Source organism: Pristiophorus japonicus, chromosome 5 (assembly GCF_044704955.1).
Source record: "Pristiophorus japonicus isolate sPriJap1 chromosome 5, sPriJap1.hap1, whole genome shotgun sequence".
NCBI lineage: Eukaryota > Metazoa > Chordata > Chondrichthyes > Pristiophoridae > Pristiophorus > Pristiophorus japonicus.
Genome location: NC_091981.1, coordinates 238,882,980 through 238,903,738, shown reverse-complemented (window position 1 = coordinate 238,903,738; position 20,759 = coordinate 238,882,980). Strand labels below are relative to the sequence as shown.

The window sequence follows — 20,759 nt, the reverse complement described above, 5'->3', positions numbered from 1 at the left end:
TTATTGAATGGTGGAGCAGGCTCAAGGGGCTAGATGACCTACTCCTGTTTCTAATTCTTATGTTCTTATGTTCTTATGTGCATGTCCACAGGTGATGGTTGTGTTATATCTCCATCTGGGTGTATGCAATTTGCTATAATGTATGGGGGGAGGGAACCACCCTCCTGCTTTGCCTTTGTATTCTGTGTTGCTGGACATCTTGAACATTTAATTGATGTCAATGGTGGAAAAAGTGGGGTGTAGGTGGGGGTTGGGGGTTTTTGCCTGTGATACTTATGATTTCAGACCAATGTTTGTATAAAAAAAAATTTCTTGAACAGAACCTTGTTGCGCATTGTCTCAGATAGCTGGACCATTACACACTGGTGATTCCTTAACATGAAAGGGTTAAATAAAACTTAATTTCAATCAACGTAAACTTTAACTGGCACCAAGGTGATGGGCACCATTGATGTCTGAGCTGCACACATGCAGCAGTGTGTCAGCGTTGTCACTCACAGAAACGTTCTTTCAGGCAAATCGTTCAGATATCAGCTCCTCACATAAGAGTCTTGCAGCTATGTAGCCACCAGGGGCCCTTTCCTGCAGTCTGGAGGGGGGCATGGGCATGGTTACATAGCCAGCCTGATTGTCTAGCCTTAGGTCAGCGTCCAGCCCCTCGTCATTCTCTTCCTCTCTCTTCTGAGGTGGAGCATCAGTCCCGTCTGGCAATTCTTGGCCCCTCCTGATAGCCAGGTTGTATGGAGAACACGACCACGAATTTACTACTTGCTCAGGGTTGTATTGTAGCTCCCCTCCTGAGTGGTCCAGACATCTGAAGCACTGTTTAAGCACAGTTATTGTTTTGTGGACCACATTGCGTGTGTCTCTGTAACTCTGGTTGTATCGCTTCTCGGCCTCGGTGTGGCTGTAACGCAGGGGGGTCATCAGCCAGGTGGCTAGGCCATATCAGTTATCACCAAGCATCCAACATTGTCCTTGTGGCTGACTCTTAAAGATGTCAGAGACAGTGCTCTTCCGCAGGATGTGAGCCTCATCGAAGCTGCCCGGATATTTGGCATTCACTGCCATTGTGATCTCGTTGTGGTCGACAACTAGTTGGACCTTCAGGGAGTGAAATCCTTTTCTGTTACAAAAAAGCTCCGGGTCCTGAGAAGGTGGTCACATGGCGATGTGAGTGCACTGTATTGCTCCCTGCACCCTGGGGAACTTAGCAATGCGGTAGAATGCTCCAGCCCTGTCAGTCTGAGCCTCCGTGATAATGGGGAAGCTGATAAAGTCCATCCTTCATACGTACAGGGCCCCCGTTACCTGTCTAATGCAGCAATGGGTGGCATGGTGAGACAGAGGAGAAATCTCGACCGCGGAGGCCCGAAAGGAACCGGACGCCTAGAAAGACAGTGCCACGGTGACCTTGACCTCGACCGACACTGATGTCCTGATGGCAGGCTGCATATTTCATTGGTCACTACTTTGTGGAAGTGCAGTCTCCGAAGGCAGGTGTGCTCGGACATGTCGATGTAAGACCACTTTTCCCTGTACGTCTGGGGTGTGTATGGTTTGGCCCTCCTCCTCATTCTTGCACATCTTAAATTGGGCACATAATGATGTGCATCACACATTGAGGCATCTGCACTCTGCTGCATCTGCATATTAATCAATGCAGGCTGAGAAATGGCTAGCCCCATTGCAATGAAGTATAATAGCGATTGATCAGAAGCAATAATTTCCTCACTAAAATACACCTAGAGCAAACCCCCAATTGTCTAGTGTCTGAAAATATGTCTGTTGAGATGGTCACTTCACCTGAGAAGAACGCCAGAGTCAATCCAAACTCCCCCGAAGTTGAAGCGACCTGTGATTTTAAAAATGGCAGCCACACCGCTGGCTTTAGTTCAGAACAGTTCCACTTTCTCCGTGTGTTTTTTTGGGCGAGCGTTATTGTGGGCGATATGTGTGCGAGGTGGTGAAAGTGATGGTGGGCGATCTCCTGGGCGTTAGTTTCGCCAAACGTGCTCTTTACGACAAAAAAAAATGGGTGGGCGGTATTATTGAATCTCGGCGTTAATTCCGTGTGGAAAGTAACGCTGGGCGATATTATGGCCGTTGATTTCGCCCATTCTGATGATTCCGCCCAAAAAAAGTGGCCGACCGGTATTATTTTTTCCCGGCGTTACGCACATGGGGAAAGTAACGCTCGGCGATAAGGTTCCGAAAAATGCCCATCAGTTTCCATTTTGTGTCTAAATGGGCGATATACGCGCGTTATATGTCATTTCAGCGGTAAAATGGACGTAAAGTTGCCGTTAAGTATGCACAAAATGTGGAAAATCTAGCCTATGGTATCTATCATGTGTACACAATTATAAAAGGTATGATTTTCAAGTTCTTAGATTCCATTTTAATCATACATCGAATGCAAATGAATAAATAACCTCCTCAAACAGACAAGATTGAACTGAGTGCTAAGCTTGCACAACATTACTCTGTGGGTAATCACACTGGTTTCTGGAGCTCACCCACCCCCATACCATATGTCACTTCTGGTAGCACAGATTTCTGAAATAAATGCTGCAGCAATTATTTTTCTTTATATATTACTCAAAGTACATATACATATTAAATAAATGTACATGACCCCAATAGCAAGCATTAAAAGGGAGAAGTATTTTTACACTTTCGTCTTAATCATTTTCTCCAATAATGTAACAGAACTGGCTTTAAGGCAATAACGTCAATGAACCATCAAACTTCACACTTTAGAACAAACCCTTTGGAAGTTGTGGCCATATTACTGAGACAAACTAATGATAACCAACTCAGAAAATATTTATAGCTAATCAAATACTGATATTTTGATCAGGCACAATTAGGAGTTCATTTCATTTGTCCTTATCACTTTATTCATGATCGGCAGCTTCAATTAATGATTAGTCTCACATCAATAATGGGTACAATAATGGAACTGACTGATTAAGAGTGGTAAACTTAAGAATAACTTGTACACTGGTAACTTAGTAAATAGATAGTTGAAGGGGAAAATTCTATTTGACCAATCTCCATGAATTTTTGAAGAAGTGGCATCCTGGATGGACTGCACAGCCCACAATGTGGTGTGGTTGGACATCTAAGCAGCTTTTCACAAGTTCCACAGGAAGACTGTTTTAAGCTTAAAGTGATGGGGTTCAAGGTGGAGCCTGGCTAAAAATTGGTTGCAGGGTAAGAATGAGTGGAAAATTGTAATGGGGAATGTCAGAAGGCAAGTGGCAAATGGAGTGCCCAAAGCATTTGGTGTGGGGTGGGGAAAGCAATTGAATTTAATGAGGCAATCAGAGACGAGTTAGAAATAATGGCAACAATATTTACATGGAGGCAGAGAGGCTGAAAGTGGCCAAAGAACCTGGGGGCACGGAATTCCTGCTAATAATAACGGCACGACCTCATTATCATTTTTAAATTCCGTATCCCTCCTGGCAGACTGCCAAATTGATCAGTTGCCTGGCAGGAAAACCATCACAAGGGACCAAATGGCCTACTCCTATTTCCGATGTTCTTATGTAGGCAAAGCCGGGAACCCTTGGGAACAGTCCCCAGCAATTTTGCAGAGGGAGGGGGCAAGCTGCAGATCGGGGCTTGGGGTGATGGAGTCAGTCACATTCACTGGAAGTGAAGGGGGTAGGCTGAATCTATCTAAATTTATCATTAAATTTAAATTAGGCTCCCAATTGCACTATGCGAGCCTTATTCAAATATGTAAATGAAGTGTACGGCAACTCCAGATGAGACACAGGGTCAAATGGCGGCAAGCACATATGTATCATTTTCGGGTCGCTTTTTGCATTTTTAGGATTACTATCTATCTCTCCCTCTGTCATGCTCTATCTCTATTACTTTATTTCTCATCTATTACTCTCTCTCTTTTGCTCTCTCTCCATTACTCACTCTCTATTACTCTATTATTCTCTCTCTATCCATCACTCCCTATCTCTACTACTTTCTATCTCTCTTACCTCTTACCATATATCTCTCTAATACGCTACTATTCTTTCTCGCTATCTATTATTCTCTATCATTCTACCCCTCTATTACTCTCTCTGTATTACTCTCTATCTCAACTATTCACTATCCCTATTACTCTCTCTCTCTATTACTCTCTATCTATTACTCTCTATCTATTATTCTCTATCCATTACTCTCTACCTCTATTACCCTCCATCTATTATTCCCATTCTATTATACTTTATCCATATTACTCTCTATTCATTATTCCCTTTCTTACTATCTATTACTCTCCATCCATTACTTGTTCTATTACTCTCTATCCATTACTCTCTATCCATTACTCCCTCTATTATTCTCTATCCATTACTCTCTCTATTACTCTCTATGCATTACTCTCTCTCTATTACTCTCTCTATTGTTCTCTATCCATCAATCTCTCCATTACCCTCTATCCATTATTCTCTCATCTATTGCTCTCTATCCATTAATATTTCTCTATTACTCTCACTATTATTCTCTATTCATTACTCCCTCTCTATTATTCTCTATCAATTACTCTATTACGCACTATCCATTACTCTCTATTTCTTTCTCTATACATTAAACGCTATCTATATATTACTCGCCATCGATTACTCTTTCTCTCTATTACTCTCTATCCATTACTCTTTATCCATCAATCGCTCTATTACTCTCTATTCATTACTCTCTCTCTATATATATATATATATATAGCTCTATTACTCTCTATCCATTACTCCCTCTCTATGACCCACATGCATTACTCGCTCTCTATTACTCTCTATCAATTACTCTCTCATCCATCATCATCCACCATAGGCGGTCCCTCAAAACGAGGATGACTTGCTTCTACGCCAAAAAAGGGTAAGTTCACAGGTGTTCCAATGAAGGGCCTAAAATTCCAGGTCCTGAACTGCATCCTGAAGGGTGGAAGATGCCTGTGCTTGGATTATTTTAACGTGTGGTGACCGTTGCACACCAGCCACCACATGGGCTTGACAGAGCTAGGTCTTGGTCCAGTTGCAAGGTTTAACCAAGACAAACTGGAGACCTGCTCTGCTGCACGGACCTAGCGCGCACACATATCGTTGTGTGGGCTGTCACCTGCTGCCCCTGGGCCCCTGGCCCCGAACTCACGCCTCCCCTAGGCCCCGATCATATTGCTCTACAGTCTCTCGCCGCTCCTTCGCCCCGCCCTCGCCGTTCTTGCTGTATCTACCCATGCTCCAATCACTGACCTGGAACTTGATGACGTCACTCTTCGCTGCCTTCGCAGCTCGCGCTGCTCCCTAAAGTTGCATGCCTCCACACTGCTGCTGGGCCTCAGCACGCCGCTCCTTTTATGGCCCCGACCTGCCACTGGTATTCTCCCGCAGGTCGGGCCCTTCACGTGTGGGAGAACACCAGCGGCAGGTCGGGGCCATAAAAGGAGCAGTTTGCGGAGGCCCAGGAGCAGCGTTATTCTCTATTACTCTACCCATTACACTCTCTCTCTATTACTCTCTATCCATCAATCTTTCTATTACTCTCTGTCCATTACTCTCTCTCTATTACTCTCTCGCTATTACTCTTTATCCATCACTATTTCTTTCTCTCTCTATCCATTTCTCTCTCTCTATTACTCTCTATGCATTACACGCTCTCTATTACTCTCTCTCTTTTACTCTCTCTCTATTTCTCTCTATCCATTGCTCTCTCTCTATTACTCTATTACTTTCTCTCTATTACTCTCTATGCATTACACTCTATTACTCTCTCTCTTTTACTCTCTCTATTAATCTCTTTATCCATTGCTCTCTCTCTATTTATTACTTTCTCTCTATTACTCTATCCATTACATTGTTTCTATTTCTCTCTCTCTCTCTCTCTATTACTCTCTATTACTTTCTTTCTATTATCTCTATCCGTCAATCTGTATATTACTCTCTATCCATCACCCTCTATTACTCTCTCTCTATTACACTCTATCCATTATGCTCTCACTATCAATCTCTATCCATTACTCTCTATCACTCTCTATCCATTACTCCCTCTTTCTCTCTATTACTCTTTCCCTATTAGTCTCTATCCATTACACTCTCTCTATTACTCCCTCTCTCTCTATTACCCTCTCCCTATTACTCTTTTTCCACTAATCTCTCTATTACTCTTTATCCATTACTCTCTCGCTCTCTTACTCGCTATTACTCTTTTTCTATTACTCTCTGTCCATTACTCTCTATCTCTATTACTCTCTATCCATTCTTCACTCTAATTCATTTCCCACATTGCAACAGTGACTACTCTCCAAAAGAACGTCATTGACTGTAAAACGCTTTGAGATGTCCGGTGGTCATATAAAGTGCTATGTAAATGGAAGTCTTTTTTTCTTTCTCTATTACACTCTATCCATTACTCTCTGTTACTCTCTATCCATCAATCTCTCTATTACTCTCGATATATTACTCTTATCTCACTCTTGCTATCCATTACACTATTACACGCTATTCATTTATCTCTCTATGACTCTCTATTCATCAATTTCTCTATTATACTCTATCTATTACTCTCTCTTTCTCTCTCGTTCTGTTACTCTATGCATTACTCTATCTCTATTCATCAATCTCTATTATTCTCTATCCATTACTCTCTATTACTCTCTAACCATTAATATCACTATTACTCACTAGCCATTACTCTCTATCTCTCTATTACTCTTTCTCTCTCTATTACTCTATCCATCAATATCTGTAATACTCTCTATCCATTGCTCTCTATTACTCTTTATCCATCAATTTCTCTATTTATATATATATATTACTCTATCTCACTCTCTATCCATTACACACACTCTCTCTTACTCTCTATCCATAATTCTATCTATTATTCTCTCTTAATCAATCTCTCTATTATTCTCTATTCATTACTCTCTCTTTCGACTACTCTCGAACCATCAATATCACTATTACTCTCTATCCATTACTTTCTCTCTCTCTCTCTTTTACTCTCTCATTCTATTACTCTCTATCCATCAATATCTCTGTTACGCTCTACACATTACTCTTTCCGTATTACTCTCTGGGGCCAAAATTGCCCACCACCCAAAACAGAGTGCATCTACCGATTATGATGTGTTCAGGCTGCCACTGTGGATACCTGAACGGAATATATGCAATTAAGGACAGTAAGGTAAACGGGATATATGAAAATGTATAAGCCATGGAAGAATAGCTGGGAGAATGTCAGATTGCAAATAGTGCAACATCAGCATAGCTAACAATCTTTCTCAAGGTTTCAAATCACTAATCCTGCCAATAATATATAATTGTAACATGAAATACATCTGCAGAATTGCAAGGTCTCAGTAAATAGTCACACCATTAGATTGAAACATTTAGAGGCAATACTTGAGCTTTCAAGAAGAACATCTCATATAGATTGACTAATGAGTGGCTGAGTTAGACTGTCAATCCATTTGTATTTTGTTATCTGATTTCAAAACTGTATAACTGTTAACGCTTTACGATGTAACTTCACCTATCCGTAGGGAGTGTGTACGCTCTATCCAGAGAGTATATCTTCTGTCTGATAGGTCTTACTGGCCGGTAATAAAGACTGCTTTGTTCAAAGCACAAGAGGTATTCGACTCAGTAATTTTACTGAACCAGATTGAGGTAAAAGAATCCAGGAATTTACACCACTATGCATGGGGCAGACAAATTTAGAGAAATTCAGCACTTCGTGCTTTTTTATCAAGCTGTGCGAAAGTGGCCTCATCATGGGGGCGGAAGTGGGGTTGGGGCGAAGTGCCTGTCACTGATGGGGCGGACGTGGGGGAGGAGTGGAGTGACTGATCCTGAGGCATCAGCGTCACACTGATGACATCATCGCACTGGCACATCCACAACGTCCCTCCCATCAGTTAAAGGGGAGGGCCGCTGCGAACTCTGCTGCCACTTTAGTGGCAAACACTGAGCCACCGGGGAGTGTTTCGACAAGGCAGAGGCCTGGCATCCAAAATTGGCAAAAGCTGTTCGGGGCACTGATCAGCGGCAGCGCCGCTCTCGTGGAGCAGTTCTGGGAAAGGGGCAACTTCCCAAGGGGAAATTTTGGGAAGGGGTCACCGCCGGTTGGTAAGGAGTTAGCGCGTGCACGTGCGGTGGAAAAACTAGCGGAGCGGTCCCGTACACTGCTCCAAACCTGAGGAAGGCCAAATTTTAAAATGGTGGCCCCTCCACGGAGATACGGCGGCCCATTCCGCACTGACCCATGTGCCGCTTTCAGGCAGCCAGCGGCCTTATAGAAAGGGGCAATTTCGGCCCCTCTATCTCTATTACTCTCTATCCATCAGTCTCTCTATTACTCTCTATCCATTACTCTATCTGGGCTAAATATTACACTTTTGTGCAGATCGCCCAAAAATGGGTGTTATTTCCGGCGTGGGTGGTAAAAATGGGGTTTCAGATCGCCGGCTTCTCGCCCATTCTCAAAGCACCTCGTCTCCATTTTTTAAATTGGGCGGTACCATGAGCGATATCAAATGGGCGGTCGCGTTAAATCTCACAGACTTTCTGCCGAAACGTGTCACCATCCTTAGCACGGCATGGCAACACTTGATTCCCGCGATTCAGGAGGTCAAGGGTCATCATGACATGCGCAGAAGAGGAGACAGAGAGAAAGGGAGCTGAGAGGGAATGAAGTCGTGTATGGCTGTGGTGTGTGCTTGTTTGGCTGTTGTGGGAGGCACGAGGGAGATTCACCAGCATCAAAAAGCCTACTAAGCACCAAGAACATAGTTGGCACTGAGTTTTTGTCCAACAAAATAAATATAACATGGAAGGGATGGTGGAGGCCCTGGAACTGGTAGCCAGGAACACTGGTGGCATGGGCTCCCAGTGGTCCCGGAATGTGGCACTGCACCCCAAGGTGCTGCACCCCCATTGCCAACCACACATGAGAACCAGGAGCAACATCTTGCTTCTGGCTCAGACCGTCCTCTCCCGTATCCATCCAAGCAGCGGTTCGGCCGTCATCCCTACCGCCAATGAAGCATCGCCTGAGGAGCTCCTCAGCCAGGCAGCTTGGAGTCAGCAGGGTAAGGGGAAGGGGTAGAGGTGGGGAGGAGAAGCGGGGGTGGGGGGGGAGGTTGTTTTTTACAGAAATACTGATGATTTCAGACATCTGTTCGGTTTAAATGTTTTTTATTTAACAAAACCTTGTTGCGCATTGGCTCAGGTAGCTGCACCATTACACGCTGGTGATTCCTTAACATCAAAGGGTATAATGACACTTAACTTCAATCAACTTAAACTTTAACTGTCACCAAGGTGATGCCCACCATTGATGTATCACCTGCACATCCAGCAGTGTGTCAGCCTTGTAAATAACACCAACGTTCTTTCAGGCTCAGTGCTCATTGATTAGCTCCTGATGTAAGCCTCTTGCAGCTATCATGCCACCACGGGCCCTTTCATGCGGTCTACAGGGGGGCGGGGGCATGGCTTCAGCATCAGCCTGATTGTCTGGGCCGATGTCAGCGTCCGCCTCCTCGTCCTCCTCTTCCTCTCTCTGGCGAGGTGGACTGTCAGACTCATCAGGCAATTCTTGTCCCCTCCTGATAGCCAAGTTGTGCAGCATGGAGCACACCACCATGAATTGAGCTACCTGCTCAGGATGGTACTGGAGCTTGCCTCCTGAGTGGTCCAGGCAGCTAAAGCACTGCTTAAGCACTCCAATGATTTTCTCCACAATATTGCAAGTGACTCTGTGGCTCTCGTTATATCACCTCTAGGCTTCGGTGTGGGTGTCATGCAGGGGGGTCATCAGCCAGGTGGTGAGGCCATATCCTTTGTCACCAAGCATCCAGCATTGACCTTGTGGCTGATTGTTAAACAAGTCAGATACAATGCTCTCACGCAGGATGTGAGCATCTTGGATGCAGCCCAGAAATTGAGCACTCACTGCCAGTAAAATTTGCTGGTGGTCGACAATGAGTTGGACATTCAGGGAGTGGAATCCCTTGCGGTTCCTGAAAACCTCTGCATCCTGAAAAGGTGCCCGCATCGCGATGTGCATACAATCTATTGCTCCCTGCACCTTGGAGAAGTTTGCAATTCTGGAGAATTCTAGAGCCCTCTCACTCTGTGCCTCTCTGGTCATAGGGAAGCTGATCCTGCATGCGTACAGGGCTTCAGTGACCTGTCTAATGCAGCAATGTGTGGCATGCTGAGACAGTCCACAAATGTCGCCAGCTGTGGTCTGAAAAGAACCCAAGGTGTAGAACGACAGTGCCGCGGTGACTTTGACCTCGACAGACAGTGCAGTACTGATGGTGCTGGCAGGCTGCAGATCTGCCCTTATCAGCTGGCATACCTCAGTGATAACCTTGTTCTGGAAGCTCAGTCTCCGAAGGCAGGTGGTGTCAGGCAAGTTGAGGTAAGACCGTTTGTCCCTGTCCTTGCGGGGGGTGTAACGTCTGGTCCTCCTCATCAGTCTGGCACGCCTTACATTGTGCACATTATGCTGTGGAGCATACCTTTGGCGATCTCGAGTCTGCAGCATGTCATCAAGAGAGGGTGAGAAAGGACAGGCCCCATTGCAATAGCTCTCTGTTTTTCACCAATTGGTCACAGACAATGAATGTCCCGACGAAGACACCTATTCAATTCCAATCGGTCACAGTATGATCAAGATGTTTGTACAGATGTTCACGTCAACTCCAACAACCTCCAGAGTACATCCGAGCTCCCCCGAGGTTGAAGCACAGCAGCCTTTTAAAGGATGCGACATGTGATGTAGAACATGGTGTCCATAACGCTGTGAGTAGTTCCGGTAGTTCCACTTTTTTTGGGTGATCGATATTATGGGCGATATGTGTGCGAGGTGGTGAAAGTGATGCTGGGTGATCTCATGGCCGCTAGTTTTGATAAATATGATCTTTACGACAAAAAAAAGTGGGCGGGCGATATTATTGAATCTCGGTGTTAATTCCGTACAGAAATTAACGCTGGGTGATATGGGTGTTGATTTTGCCCATTCTGATGATTCCACCCCAAAAAAATGGGCGGGCGGTATTATTTTTTCCCGGTGTTAAGCAAATGGGTAAAGTACCGCTCGGCGATAAGTTTCCGAAAAATGCCCGTCAGTTTCCATTTTATGGCTAAATGAGCGACATATTGGCGTTATATGTAATTTCAGCGATAAAATGGACGTTAAGTGTGCATTAAGCAGGCAAAAAAAGTGGAAAATCTAGCCCTCTCTCTTTTACTCTCTATCCAGCAATCTCTCTGTTACTCTCTATCCATTACTCTCTATTACTCCTTATCCATTACTCTCCCTCCATTACTCTCTATCTCTATTACTCTCTCTATTAATCTCTATCCACTACTCTCATTCTATTACTCTCTATCCATTACTCTATTAATCTCTATCCATTACTCTCTATTATTCGATCCATTACTCTCCCTCTATTACTCTCTATCCATTAATCTCCCTATTTCTATCCATTAGTCTGTCACTATTATGCTCTATCCATTACTCTATTATTCTCTATCCATCCATCTCTCTATTACTCTCTATCCATTACTCTCTCTATTACTCTCTATCCATTACTCTCTATTACTCTCTTACTCTATCCATTGCTCTCTTTATTAGTCTCTATTACTCTTTCCTTATTACTCTCTATCCATTACACTCTCTCTATTACTCTCTATATATTACTCTCTCTCCCTATTACTCTCTATCCACTAATCTCTCTCCTACTCTTTATCCATTACTCTCTCTCTCTATTATTCGCTATTATTCTTTCTATTACTCTCTATCCATCACTTTCTATCTATTACTCTCTATCCATTTTTCTTTCTAATTCGCTTTCCACGTTACAAAAGTGACTACATTCCAAAAGAACTTAATTCGCTATGTAAATGGAAATATTTTTTCTTTCTCTATTACTCTTTATCCATTACTTTCCCTGTTACTCTCTATCAATCTCTCTATTACTCTCTATTACACTCTATATATTACTCTCTATCTCACTCTCTCTAGCCATTACACATTATCTGTTGCACTATCCATTACGCTATCTCTCTATTACTCTCTATTCATCAATCTCTATTATTCTCTATCCATTACTCTCTCTCTCTTTTACTCTCTCTCTATTACTCTCTATCCATCAAATCTCTATTACTCTCTATCCATTACTCTCCCTATTACTCTCTATCCGTCAATCTCTCTATTACTCTCTATTACTCTATATATATTACTCTATCTCACTCTATCTATTACACTCTCTATTACTCTCTATCCATCACTCTATCTCTCCATTACACTCTATTCATCAATCTCTCTATTACTCTCTATCCATTACTCTCTCTATTACTCTCTCTCTCTAATACTCTATCTATCAATATCTATATTACTCTCTATACATTACACTCTCTGTATTACTTTTTATCCATCAACCTCTCTATTACTCTATCCATTACTCTATCTATATATTACTCTCTATTACTCTCGCTCTCTTACTCTATCCATAAATCTCTGTATCTCTTATTCTGCATCCATTAATCTCTTTACATTACTCATTAACTCCATTACTCTCTCTCTCCATTACTATCTATCCATTACTCTCTATTACTCTCTATTAGTCTCTATTACTCTATCTCTCTATTACTCTATCCATTACTTTCTATCTCTATTACTCTTTATCCATTACACTCTATATTACCCTCTATCCATTATGCTCTCTCTATTACACTATCCATTATTCTCTATTATTCTCTCTTTCTCTCTATTATTCTCTATTCATTACACTCTCTATCTCTCTCTCTATCCATTACTCTCTCTATTACTCTCTATTACTCTATCTCTCTGTTACTCTCTATCCATTACTCGCTATTACTCTAATACTTTCTATCCAACACTCTCTATTACTCTCTATCCATTACTCTCTATCTCTATTACCTCTCTATTATTCTTTATCTATTACTCTCTATCCATTACTCTCTATTACTTTCTATCCATTATTCTTTCTCCATTATTCTCTGGGGATAAAATTGCCCACTGCCCAAAATGGGGTGCACCTACTGATTATGATGTGTTCAGGCTCCCACAATGCATGGGGCGGTCAAAACCAGAGAAATTCAGGCACTTCGTGCTTTTTTTGGAGCGGTGTGAAAGTGGCCTCATCATGGGGGCAGAAGTAGGGATGGGGCAGAGTAGTTGTCACTAGTCGGGCAGCAGTGGGGGAGGAGTGGAGTGACTGAAGCTGAGAGGCATCAGTGCCGTGCTGATGACATCATCGCGTTGGCGCATCACAACGTCCCTCCCATCAGTTAAAGGGGAGGGCCGCTGCGAACTCTGCAGCCACTTTAGTGGCAAACACTGAGCCACCGGGGAACGTTTCGACAAGGCAGTGGCCCGGCACCCAAGAGGAGGTGTCCGGTTGCCTGTTGGTGGCCCAGCCAAACCTGCAGCCATAATTGTCGGCCAAACATTGGCAAAAGTTGTCAGGGGCACTGATCTGTGGCAGCGACGCTCCCGAGGAGCAGTTCCGGGAAAGGGGCAATTTCCCAAGGGGAAATTTCGGGAAGGGGTCACTGCCGGTCAGTAAGGAGTTGGCGCGTGCACACCGTGGTGGAAAAACTGGTGGAGCAGTCCCGTACACTGCTCCAAACCTGAGGAAGACCAATTTTTAAAATGGTGGCCCCTCCACAGAGATCTGGCGGCCATTCCGCACCGACCCGTGCCGGCGCTTTCAGGTGGCCAGAGGCCTTATAGAAAGGGCCAATTTCAGCCCTCTATCTATATTACTCTCTATCCATCAGTCTCTCTATTACTCTTATCTATTACTCTCTCTTTTACTCTCTGTCCACCAATTTCTCTATTACTTTCTATCCATTACTCTCTATTACTCCTTATCCATTACTCTCCCTCCATTAATCCCTATCTTTATTACTCTCTATCCATTACTCATTCTATTACGTTCTATCCATAACTCTCTCTATTATTCTTTATCGATTATTCTATATCCATTACTCTCCCTCTTTTACTCTCTATCCATCAAACTCTATTACTCTCTATCCATTACTCTCTCCCTCTCTATTACTCTCTTTACCTATATATTACTCTATCTCCCTCACTCTCTATCTCACTCACTCTCTATCTCACTCTATATGTTACTCTCTCCATTACTCTCTATCTCTCTCACTATAACTCTCTATCTCACTTTCTCTATTACTCTCTATCTCACTCAATCCCCCTATTACTTTTGGAAAAAGCTCGCCGCCGGTCGGTAAGGAGTTGGCGCGTGTACGCCACGGTGGGAAAACTGACGGCGTGGTCCAATACACTGCTCCAAGCCTGAGGAAGGTCAATTTTTTTTAATGGTGGCCCCTCTGCATCGACCTGAAACGTTAACTCTGCTTTCTCTCCACAGATGCTGAGATTTCCAGCATTTTCTGTTTTTATTTCAGATTTCAGCATCTGCAGTATCTTGCTTTTGTGTTTGTGTCCTCTATTACTCTCTATCTCTCTCTTTATTTCACTCTCTGTTACTCTCCATCTCACCCACTCTATTATTCTCTATGTATCTCTCTATTGCACTCTATCTGTTACTTTCTCCATTAATCTCTGTCTCACTCATTCACTGTATTACACTCTATCTCACTATTGCTCTCCCTGTTACTCTCTGTTACTTCCTATCTCTCTCTCTCTATTTCACTCTCTCTCTCTGTTACTCTCTACCTCACTTTCTATTACTCTCTATTTCACTCACTCTCTCTATTACTCTTAATATGACTCTATTACTCTCCCCATTACTCTCTATCTAATTCACTCTCTATTACTCTTTATTTCACTCTATTACTCTCTCCATTATTCTCTATTACTCTATCTCACTCATTCTCTCGATTACTTTTGATCACACTCTCTGTTACTCTCTCTATTATTCTCTAACTCACACTCTATCTCACTTACTCTTTGTATTACTCTATCTCACTGTCTATTACTCTCTATTAGTCTCTATTACTCTACCTCTCTCTCTATTACTCTATCTCATTCACTATTACTTTCTGTTACTCTCTATCTCTGTATCTATTACTTTCTATTTCACTCTTTATTACCCTCTATCTCTCTCACTATTACTCTCTATCTCATTCTCTCTCTCTGTTATTCTCTATCTCACTCTCTATTGCTCTATTAATCTCTCTATTTCTCGCTCTCTAGTACTCTCTCTCACTCTCTCTGTTACTCTATCTCACTCACTATTACTCCCTCTATTACTCTCTACCTCACTCTCTATTACTCTATCTCACTCTCCTATTAATCTCTATCTCACTCACTCTCTTTTAGTATCTCACTCACTCTATTACTCTTTGTTACTCTTTACCTCTCTCTATTACTTTCTACCACTATTACTCTCCATTACTCTCGCTCTATTACTTTATTTCTATCTCTCCATTACTCTTTATCTCACTCACACACACTCTCTCTATTGCTCTGTGTTACTCTCTCTAGTTTTCTTTCTATTACTTGCTCTATTACTCTCTCTATTACTCCCTCTATTACTCTCCCTATTTTTCTCGCTCTATTACTCCCAATTACTCTCCCTCTATTACGCGCTCACTTTCAATCTGTCTCATTCTCTATTACTCTCTCACTCTCTCTATTACTCTCTATCTCACTCACTATTACTCTCTGTTACTCTCTATCTCTATTACTTTCTATCTCACTCTCTATTACTCTCCCTATTAATCTCTATCTCTCTCAGTCTCTATCTCTCTCACTCTCTATTACTTCTCTCTCTCTCTCTCTCTCACTCTCTATCTCTCTCACTCTCTCTGATACTCTCTGTTACTTCTCTCTCTGTCTGTGATACTCTCTATCTCGCTTTCAATGACTCCCGCGCGGAATTTCATGTTCACTCCCGCCCTTTAATAATTTGACCAATCACAGGAGAGCAGTGCGGAAGTGACGTTGCATGGGGGGCCAACTTGTTGTTGGTAACGGTCGCCATGGTAACGCAGTCTGCTTGGCTCTTTCATTCCAATGTTTACAAGCATTTTCCCTGAGCCGCGATGGACGACGTGCTCCCAGCCGAGTGTATCTACAACCTGCTCCCCCGCCCGGACCCGCCACTCCGCCGCCCGCACAAGTGAGTGTCTGGCCGGCGGGCCCCAGGTCACCGGGGGCCGCTCACCTCTCCCAGGGGAGGGAGGGAGGGAGAATAAGTGATGAAAGGAAGAGGGAAGGAGAGTGAGTGGACGGGAGGGAATGAGAGACAGAGTGATTGGAGAGGAGAGAGGGAGAGAAGGTTAAGGGGAGAGGAAGGAGAGAGTTTTAAAAACTTTAATCTGGGGATGTGGGCGTCTCTGGCAAAGCAAATGTTTATTGCCCATCCCGAGTTGTCCTTGAGAAGGTGCTGGCGAGCGGTCTTCTTGAACCGCTGCAGTCCGTGTGGTGAAGGTACTTCCACTGTGCTGTTGAGGAGGGAGTTCCAGGATTTTGACCCAGCACCAATGAAGGAACGGCGATATATGTTCAAGTCAAGATGGTGTGTGACTTGGAGGTGATGGTGTGCCCATGCACCTGCTGCCTTTATTCTTCCAGGTATTGCGAGGTGCTGTCGAAGATGCCTCGTCGTGTTGCTGCAGTGCATCCTGTCGATAGTACACACTGCGCTGGTGGTGGTGGTGGGACTGAATGTTTAAGGTGGTGGATAGGCTGCCGATCAAGTGGATGGTTTTGAGCTTCTTGAATGTTGTTGGAGCGGCATCCATCCAGGCAAGTGGCGAGTATTCTAATACATGTCTGACTTGTAGGTAGTGAACAGACATTGGGGAGTCAGGAGGTGAGTCATCTGGCGCGGAATACCCAGCCTGTTCACGTAGCCATGGCATTTATGTGGCTGGTCCAATTGAGTTTTCTGGTCAATGCCGACCATCAGGATGTTCATGGTTGCGGATTTGCCAATGGCAATGCCATTGAATGTCAAGGGGAGGTAGTTAAACTCTCTCCTTTTGGAGATAGTCATTGCCTGGCACTTGTGTGGCACGAATCTTACTTGCCTCTTATCTGCCCAAGCCAGCAAGTTGTCCAGGTCTTGCTGCATGTATGCTTCATTATCTGAGGAATTGCAAATGGAGTTGAACACTGTGCACTCATCTGAGAACAACCTCCCTTTTGACTTTATGATAGAGGGAAGGTCATTGATGAAGCAGCTGCAAATAATTAGCACAAGACACTCTCCTGAAGAACTCCTGCAGCGATATCCTGGGGCTGAGATGATTGGCCTTCAACAGCCACCATCTTCATTTGTGCTAGGTATGACTCCAGCCACTGAAGAGTTCCCCCCATCCCCATTAACACTCAGTTTTACTTGGTGTCACACTTGGTTTAATGCTGCATTGATGTCATGGGCAATCACTCTCACCTCTGGAATTCAGGTCCATGTGTGCCACCTCTGGATGCCCAGTTTTGGCCTGCCAGTTCTGTTCTTAATCTATCCCACTTAACACAGTGATAGTGCCACACAACACAATGGAGGATGTACTCAGTGTGAAGACAGGCCTTGGTCTGTGATCACTCCTACAAATACTGTCAAGGACAGATGAGTCTGTGACAAGTAGATTGGTGAGGACAAGGACAAGTTACCTCGTGTTAGTTCTCTCACCACCTGCCGCAAGCCCAGTCTGGCAGCTAGGTCCTTCACAATTCAGCCAGCTCGGTCAGTGGTGCTTCTACTGAACCACTCTTGCTGGTGGACATTGTAGTCCCCCACGCATACTGCATTCTATGCCCTTGCTACCCTCATTGCTTCCTCCAAGTGGTGTTCAACATGGAGCACTACTGATTCATGGGCTGAGGGAGAGCTGTAGGGGACAATTAGCAGGAAGTTTCCATTCCCATGTTTGACCTGAAGCCATGTGACTTTATGGGGTCCGGAGTCAGTATTGAGGACTCCCAGGGATGCTCCCAACCGACTGTATACCACTGTACTCCTACCTTTGGTGGGTCAGAACAATTGGACAAAAGCTTCCAAATACGTAAGTAACAGCAGCAAAAGAACAGAAAATACAAGCAAGATGGTTTAGAAGTGGCTTGACAACTTGTAAAGCAATCTTCTTACTGGGAATGAATTTCTGTATAAAGTAGACTAATAGAAGGTACAATTCAAATATAACTTTATTCTCTGCACTGCAACATTCTGTTTTATAGTATTCGAATTAATAGTTGTGCTAACTATCAACTGGTTTTTACTTTTTAATATAATATAAATGCCAAAACAACAGCTCGTTGCTTTGTTCATGTGAAAGTACTCAAAAATATTTCGAACGTTTTTGATTTGTTTTCAGGTATCATTCAGTGCAACGGAAAATTGTACAAAAAGACTGGGATAGTAAGAAATCTTCATACAAAACAATGGGTCTACCCAAAGTTGAGCCACCTTGCCCAAAAAGCCATCTGTTGAAGCATTCTAAGGAACCAAAACTACCAGAACGTAAGCCTCTGTAAAATATTACAAAATGTTATAATTTGCAAAATATAACTGTAAGGGCCCAAAATTTCACATGGACTTTTTTTGGCACAGTTGTAGAGGTATGTCTGATTTTTTTTTAATGGCCCAACTGCGCCAAAAAAAAAGGTTCCAAGTTTCGCCGGCATAACCTTTCATTTTGGAGCGGCGCTGATGTCCTTTAGCTCTGTGGGTGGGGCTTAAGGTCTGCGCCGAAAAACTGAGGTTGCCAGGATAAAGAGGGCTGCTCTGAAGGGCTGAGACACAAATAAAGCATTGCTCCTTTGTAAAATAGATCACTAAGTGAGACTTGGGACAACAAACTGAAATCTCAATATATGAAGCAATATGAAACTCCTTTATTCCTTTTTAGCATTTATAGACTTTTTGTACCTCTACAGTGCCGGTGCAGCTGCAGTCCCGGGCCGAAAAGCCCCCCACCGGCCCACACCTATCGCAGGCCGAAAGAACCCTGCACTGACCCTCACCTATCACGGGCCGAAAGGACCCTGCACCGACCCGCACCGATCCTGGGCCAAAAGAACTCTGCATCGGCCCGCACCTATCCTGAGCCGAAAGGACCCTGCACTAGTCCACTGTCGTCCCAGGCCGAAAGGATCCTGCACTGGCCCGCACCTATCCCAGGCCAAAAGGACCCCGCACCAGCCTGAACCGATCCCGCGCCGAAAGGACCCTGCACCGGCACGCTGCCATCCTGGGCCGAAAGGTCCCCGCTCTGCTGCAACAATTGCGTCTTCTCTCCGCTGATTTTCGCTCCTCTGCGCCGATTTCCTTAAGTGTAGGGAAGATTTTTCAGAAGTGTGCAGTGCGCCGTTTTAGAAAAAAATCGTACTTGGCCAAACTCGCTTAAATGGCCAGAAATGGCACACCCGGCCGGTTCCGCTCCCAGTGACGTAAAGAAATCGGACATACCTACTTTAGGATGGCGCAGAAACTTTGGTGAAACTTGCAGATTTCAGTCTGTACCAAAAAGAATAGCGTAGGCCAAATAAACGGCGCAGAATGGTGACGAAAATTCAGCCCTACATACCAAAATAAATATTTTATTCGCCTCTGTGTGAAATTCAACACACACTTTTATATACTTCGGTTTTCTTTTCAAAGGTTCAATCACTTTGAAGTGGAGGGTCATTTCATTTTCACCCTTGCTGTACTGAAAGTTGGGAATGATTCCAGAAGTTAACCCACAGCACATGAGTTTTCACCCATTAATTTTAAGGGTTGGAAGCCGACACTCCTATAATGTACTCCTTGTTAGGAGTACATGAGTGTGGAATCAGCCTTAGGTTACAGTGTTGGCTGATTTGGGTATTTCTTATTCATTCACAGGATGTGGGAGTCGCTGGCAAGACCAGCATTTATTGCCACCCCTAGTGGCAGTCAACACTCTCGTGCTTTGCTGAAGTGGTTCATTAATTAGCCAATCTTCATTAATTAGCCTAGACTGAGTGGGGGTAACTTCTATGTTTGGTGGGGCTAGAAAACTGGCAGTATTGCATAAGCCATTCATTGTACGCCCAAGCCGGTTTTCGTTTCCATATGTGATAGACGTTTTATCTATTCAGGGCATCACAATAGAGTCTGATCCCATCCACGCGACATTTAGATTCTGGAGTCGAGGCGGAAGGCTTCGGAGTAGGGAGTAGAGAGGGCCATAGAGGGAAAACTGGGGATGGAGGGGAGAGGGAGACTGGGGAATGAGGGTCTGGGATGGGGAAGAAAGGGAGATGAGAATGGGGGTCAGAAAAGAAAGGGGGAATGAAATGAGAATGGGGGTCAGGGAGTGAGGGGTAATTGGTGCTGGGGAATGGTGGAGCTGGGGGGAGAGAAAAGGGGGATGTGGGATCGGGGGAGAGAGTTGGTTGGGCGTCAGGGATCAGGGTCAGCAGAAAAAGTGGGAATGGAGGTTGGGTGAGAGAAACATAGGGACAGGAGTAGGCTATTTAGTCCCTCGAGCCTGTTCAGCAATTCAGTTAGATCATGGCTGATCTGTGACCTAACTCCATATGCCTGCCTTTGAGAGAGTGGGAATGGGGGTTGGGGTCAGACGGAGAGAGGGGGAATGGGGGTCAGGAGGTGACGATCGGGAAGAGGGAGGGCGACTGGAGAATGAGATCAGGGCTGGAGACTCAAATGGGAATGAGAAGGAGTCAGGGGAATGGGGGGGTCGTGGGAGCGAGGAAGACTGTGAAATGGGGCTTGGGTTGGGGAACAAGGGAGACTA

The 20,759-nt window shown here is 44.2% G+C and overlaps 1 protein-coding gene across 2 annotated transcripts in view; it reads left to right on the top strand.

Annotated features, from left to right (window-relative positions):
• The window catches only part of enkur (enkurin, TRPC channel interacting protein), an 89,942-nt gene that overhangs the window by 52,343 nt on the left and 16,840 nt on the right, over positions 1-20,759 (top strand). Inside the window, exons 1-2 of one of the 2 annotated variants that reach the window (XM_070881444.1) lie at positions 15,989-16,153; positions 18,354-18,499. In XM_070881444.1, the coding sequence (XP_070737545.1) occupies positions 16,077-16,153; positions 18,354-18,499 (223 nt within the window). In that variant the 5' untranslated portion in view covers positions 15,989-16,076. Of the gene's footprint in view, positions 1-15,988; positions 16,154-18,353; positions 18,500-20,759 lie in introns of those variants that run through there. The other variant, XM_070881445.1, reaches the window with a different exon arrangement.